This window comes from Pteropus medius, unplaced genomic scaffold (genome assembly GCF_902729225.1).
Source record: "Pteropus medius unplaced genomic scaffold, Ma_sr-lr_union100, whole genome shotgun sequence".
Lineage (NCBI taxonomy): Eukaryota > Metazoa > Chordata > Mammalia > Chiroptera > Pteropodidae > Pteropus > Pteropus medius.
In genome coordinates this window covers 4,633,610-4,639,230 of record NW_024355990.1, presented here as the reverse complement: position 1 = coordinate 4,639,230, position 5,621 = coordinate 4,633,610, and the positions used below count along the sequence as shown (strand labels likewise).

General features: G+C 60.2%; 2 protein-coding genes across 10 annotated transcripts in view; both read left to right on the top strand.

The window, feature by feature from the left end:
* The window catches only part of LLGL2 (LLGL scribble cell polarity complex component 2), a 31,603-nt gene extending 31,193 nt beyond the window's left edge, over positions 1-410 (top strand). For 6 of the 9 annotated variants that reach the window (XR_005652139.1, XM_039859568.1, XM_039859572.1 and 3 more), the window contains one exon: positions 70-410. Coding sequence is in view for 7 of the 9 variants with exons in the window: in XM_039859568.1 (XP_039715502.1) it covers positions 70-113 (44 nt within the window). In the remaining 2 variants the exon portion in view is untranslated. The remainder of the gene's footprint in view (positions 1-69) is intronic. The other 3 variants (XM_039859574.1, XM_039859573.1, XM_039859571.1) reach the window with 1 other exon arrangement.
* A 2,925-nt stretch (positions 411-3,335) lies between these two features.
* LOC120600357 (collagen alpha-1(I) chain-like) lies at positions 3,336-5,365 on the top strand. The gene is made up of 3 exons (XM_039859874.1): positions 3,336-4,922; positions 5,097-5,205; positions 5,291-5,365. Exons 1-3 carry the CDS (start codon positions 3,664-3,666, stop codon positions 5,363-5,365), a joined length of 1,443 nt encoding a protein of 480 aa, XP_039715808.1. The 5' UTR covers positions 3,336-3,663.
* The last annotated feature ends 256 nt before the right edge of the window (positions 5,366-5,621 follow it).

The following is a 5,621-nucleotide window of genomic DNA, read 5'->3' as shown; positions in this document are numbered from 1 at the left end:
GGGGGGGGGGGGTGACCGAAGTCCCCGTCCTGCCCAGGATGCCCCTGAGTTGCTGTCACTCTGCCTCATTCCACAGCGGAGGGAGCGGGCTGCGCATCCAGTCTGCACGATGAACACACTACTGAGGGCTCTTCCTCGGGGCACTGGCCCACCTGGGGACGCCCCCGCCCTGGGCCGGGCTAGGGGCTGGGGGCGTCCCCGGCTCCTGCCCTGCTGCTGCTCCTGGCCTCGGGAGAGGAGGGACCCCGGGCCCTGAGCTGCCCCTCTCCGGGCCTGTCTGTCTCGGTCCTTTTGTCAATGTTGCACAGTTTTTATCCCCCCCCCCTTTTGTAGTGGGCTGGGTTTTAAATTATAAATGTAAACTGCCTCTGGGTGAAAGAGTTTTTAATAAACACCTTATTACCTCTTCACTGGTCCAACAACTTTAATTTTGGAATGGTGCAGAAATTTGCTGCGTACGTGGAAATGATCGTTAGCTGATTCCCAGCCTTTTGCCTGCGGCCTGCTCCCTGGACCAGGCTGGCGCTGAGGAGAATCCGTTTCTTAAGCCGTCTGAATGAGAACAAACCGCACCTGGTCGTGTCCGACCCACCACACCTTCTCTCTCTCTCTCTCGCAGTAAACAGCAGGGCTTAGCCCTCTGGAGTCGGACCCCATCACTGGGTTGGGGCAAAGGGAGACCCTTTGCTGTCAGAAGGGGAAGACACCTACAGTGTCTCAGACCTGGTGGCTTCTTCCAGACTTCAGGGAAAGACGATGGGGTGCTTCTGAGGCGGGGGGGCGGGGCAATGCCTGGAGGTGAAAGGTCTTACCCCCAGATGAGGGGCTGGATTAGACAGCTGTTAAGGTCCTTAAAAGCCAGAGGTTTGGTTCTACGTGGGCTCTATCTTTACTCGCCTGTCTGTGTTGAGCACCTATATACCAGGCGCTTGGAGATCTGAGGTGGCCAAGATGACGTCCCTGCCCATGTGAGTCACACAGTCCTCCCAAGTGCAGGAAATGTTAGGATGAGGGGAACCCCAGAGCTTATGAGAAACGTGTCTGGGGAGGTGACTAGAGGTTGGGCAGAAGGCATGGTGGGCCAGGCAGACCATTCTGCAGTGAGGACAAGAGGGGACAGCAGTGTGCGAGGAACGGGTCTGCTTGCCATGGGAACGAGTGCAGAGCCGAGGGTGCCTGGCAGGAAGTATGCTGAATGTGAGCCCACTGAGTGGCCAGGGCCAGGCTGGGATCCCCTGGAGCCTCACGAGGGTGAGGGCACTGCCCTGTGCCACAGGAGCCCACCCCAGCCCGAGCAGGAAGGGCCCATTGGAAGGACACCAAGTAACTCCCACAGCAGAGGATGGGAGCACTGAGGCAGCCAAGCATGTCTAGCTCAAGAGTCTGGATTTGGGAACTTAGGTCACTCAAGTGTCCCTTGTTTCTCCTTAGAAGAAGGTGGGAGACTTACTGAGGAATGGGGAGGAACAGCTCCCCAAAGTAGAGAGGAATGCTGTCTCTGCAAGAAGCAGAGAAGGGGCGCCGAGCAGATAAAGGACAAAGCCACGGACCCTGCAGTTAGAGCCAGGATTTATCCTGAGGCCACAGAAGCCTCTGATGGACTTTAAGCACTTTAAGCAGAGATGTCTCATGATGAGATTTAGTCTTCTAAAGACCACTGTAGTTAAGACCCCAGCAAATCCCACTCATGTGATCTCAGGCAAATTACTTACCTGCCCTGCTTCTGTTTCTTCTGGGAAATGGGACGATAGCAGTATTCCCTTGTGATCTGCTGTGAGGCTCATGTGAGTCCACGAAGTTAATGGGTTAGTGATAGGGGTGACCTTTGTCAGGGTCAGGGAGAACAAGTTAGAATTTGATGCACAGATGTCTTTATCTTTAATCATAGGCCAGAGGGTCATGCACCAAAAGTGGGTGCCAAGGAGGGGGTGGAAACTGACCAGCACCCCCCACCAGCCTGTAGGGAGTTGTATGATTTCGACTGCCAGTTTCAGAGAACTGATAGATTGTTTTATCTGGTTGGCTAAACTGACTCACACAAATGAACAAGTGACATGAAGTTTCCTACCAAGAAACTAAGAATTGAAGATGATAGCACTAACAAAATCACCAGTGCATCAGAATAAAATGGCAGAGCCAGCAATCACATGGCTCAGGGGAGCCCCGTGGCTGTAGCAATAACCTTGCTAATCGGACTGAACAAGAAGCCTGCAACAAACACACACACACTCCAGAAATTATCATGAAGACTCTGAAAATGGATTTACGTCCACGCTCGTTACGGACAAGCTTCACATAGTTTACGACATGCAAAAACTTCGGTAGTTTGCACATTTCAGTTCTGAGAAAAAAATCATATTGAAGGCGCGAGATCAACAATTTTTATTGATAGGTGCGCACAAATGGAAGGGCTCCGTATTCTCTGGAAAGTGGGTTAACAGATGCTGGGCTGGCACGGAGGGAGGAGTTGGGGATCCTTGCAGCGGCAGTCCAGGGGGAGGTGACGATGGTAGTGGCAAGATGGAGATATTGAGAGGTTGAGTTGACAAGGATCGCTGCCAGGGACGTGACTGAGTGGGAGGGGTCACTGCTGAGTCCAGGGCCTCCAGAGGTACTGCAGCAGCTGGACACGTGGCCTGGAGACTCAGATCTTCCGCACTCAAAGGTGGGACCCCTTAGTGTTCACCTAGACTTGGAATTCAGGCAGACCTGACCCCTGGACACTGGCTTTGCCTGTAACCTTCGATGGATAACCTCACTCTGCCTTAGTTTACCTATCTGTAAAATGGGGCACAATGATAGGGCCTCTCTGAGGGTTGTACGGATTAAAATCGCACGGCACCTGGCTCCAGTAAATAACCAAAGGTGAAAGTTATTGCAGACGGTGGGTGAGGCCAGGAGAGGAGGAGACGGCTGCCGGAGGGAGGAAGGACTCCCCGCAGCCCGCAGGATGCGTGCACACCTGTGAGCAAAGCAGGTGAAGGAATGAGTGAGAAACAAGAGGAGAAGAAAGCTGGGCTAGCGGGTGGGGCCCTGCTCCTCCGGGTGTCAAGTTGACCAGTTGGAGGTATACGTTTAAGTTTTACACTGTTCTCTTTAAATTATATTTCACAATCTAAAACAACAATAACAACAAAAAGAAACTAACAAAACTCAGGTGCTCGCTGTGTGCCAAGGTCAGCCTGGCCTCCACCTCTTGGAGCAATCCAGGGGCTAAGGGAGGAGGGTGGGTGCCCCCTGGAGCCCCTAGGACTAGGGGCACAGCACAGACAGGTTCTTTCGGCACTGCTCACCCCCTGGTGCGTGAGCAGCCAGGGGGACCCTGAACCCGGCCCTGTTTGGCACAGGGCCAGGCTGGCCTGGCTGGCAGCAATTCCCCCTGCACTGTCGTCCTGTCCCAGGCCTTTGTCCTCAGCTGCAGTGTCTCCTCTTTCCTGGGCGGCCTCCACTCTATTGTGGCCGAGGGGGTCAGGACCCACGCCACCTGCATTATTGATGCTTGGGAGTAAGGCGGGAGACGTGGGCGGAGGGTGAGACTGCAGACCCGGCAGAGCAGAGCTGCAGTGATGTGCCGCTCAGAGCTGAGGGAGGCTGTGGACAGCCACATCCTGGGGAACAGGGGAGGAAGAAGGGGTGGGGAAGCCCCTCTTCACTGGGCCCGCCATGGGCGGGAGAAAGGGCAAAGCACCCCAGCGCCTGGAGGGACCCAAGAAGCTGGCCTCAGGGGAGCAGAAGCCGGGGTCAGCCAGCGCAGAAGGCTTGCCCAGCGGGGAACCCCAAAAAGGCCAAAGAAAGGCCCGGGGAGCAAGACCGGAATTGGAGCCCGTCACCATGGGAGGCCAGGGGACCCTAGGTGGCCGCAGGAAGCCCAAGGGAGAGAGGAACAGCGGTAGCAGACGGCCAGCGGCTGGGCCTCCACCCACCCAGGGAAGACAAGGAAGCGCGCGGCGTGGGGGATGTGAGCCTAATAGCCGCGAGCCTGGGGACAGCCGTGCGGGGCGCCAGAAGGAAGAAAGTCTCCCTGGAGGAGAAGGGAAGACAGGCAAGCGCAGCCGCCTCAAGAGGAGAGGAAAAGGGCAGGGACCCTCGGCTCCGACCCTCGATGGGGACACGTCGGGCGGAGACCTGGGCAGCTCCTGCCCGGACAGTGAAGCCCACGAGCACCAGGAGAGCGGCAGCCAGAGCGGCGGGGATCCGGAGCTGTGGCCCAATTGGGAGCAAAAGGACACGGGCTCGGGAGGCACCCAGACTGGGTCGGAGTCGGCTCTGGAGCCAGGCGAGCTCGCGAGCAGCGATGGCCAGAGCAGAGACGAGCCCTCCGCAGGTCCCCGGAGCCTGGAAGGGTCGTCAGAGACAGGGACCCAGGGAACGACCGAGGATTCCGGGGCAGACACGGACTCCGGTCCCGAGGAGCCCGGGCCTGGACGGGGCCCACGGGCGTCCCCAGGATTGGCGAGCACGGACAAGGAAGCCCAAGAGGCTAAGCTGGACAGAAAAGCCACGGCCCCTGGTCCCCTCGACGGCAAACGCACGTGCGTCCTCCAGAGCTCGCGGGCTGCTCAGGACCCCAAGCCGGCCCAGGACACGAGTGACAAGGAGGTGCAGCGGGAGGCGGGGCCGGGGGGCGCCGAGACAGGCGGAGCCCAGGCCTCGTCTGCCCGGACTCGGCGCCGCCACGTTGGGAAGGTGGTGGGGCGGGTGCAAGCAGCGGCCGGCGAGAGCGAAGCGGGGGGTGGAGGGGCAGACGGGCCTGGGGACCCAGCGCCGCTGGCCGCCCTCGTGGGGGTCCACAGGCTCTGCGCGAGGCCCCCACCAGGCCCCACTCCCCAGGCCCCCGGTCCCCGCCGCGCCAACCTCAAAGAGCGGTTCCTGCGCGTGGCGCAGGCCCTGAACCTCCTCCGGTGGCTGTGGCATCGGCTCCGGTTGCGGGCGGGCGAGGGGCAGGGGGCGGGGCCGCGGGCCGGCGAGGGGCAGGGGGCGGGGCCGCGGGCCGGCGAGGGGCAGGGTCGCGGGCCTCGACTGAAGCGCCGCCTGGCGCTGCGCCTGGCGGGCGTTGCAGGGCTGGGAGGGCGGCCGAGGGCTCCCCCTGGCTGCAGCTCGAGCTCCTCGCAGGCTGCGAAGAGCCCAGCCCGCAACGACCCTTCTGAGGACGAGGACCCCACTCCGGATCCCAAGTTCGCGGTCGTGTTCCCCAGGATCCACAGGGTGGGGAGGGTGGCGAGCAGCCGGAGCTCAGAGGAGGCGTCTGTTGATGCCCCCGCCGGGGGGAACCGCGTTTGGCCTTATGCAGGGGCCTCAAGGGACAGTGAAGGTCTCGGGACAAGTGGAGAAGTGGGGGCCCAGCCTCGCCGCAGCTCTCTCCTGACCCCGAATCCCCCCGACGAGCCCCCACTCGACGAGAGCAGATGCAGCAGCGAAGCGGAGCCGGAGACATTGGAAGCCGAGGCTCCACTTCACTGGGCGCAGGGCTCGGACACCCGTGAGGACCCTGAGCTTGGCACCCACATACTGCTGCCACAACTCGCTTTGGAGAGGAGCCAGAGCCCCTGCGGGTCCCAGAGGGAGCGGTGGGAGCCAGAGGATGAGGCCGAGGCGGCGCTGGAGAGGGACCTGGAGCTGAG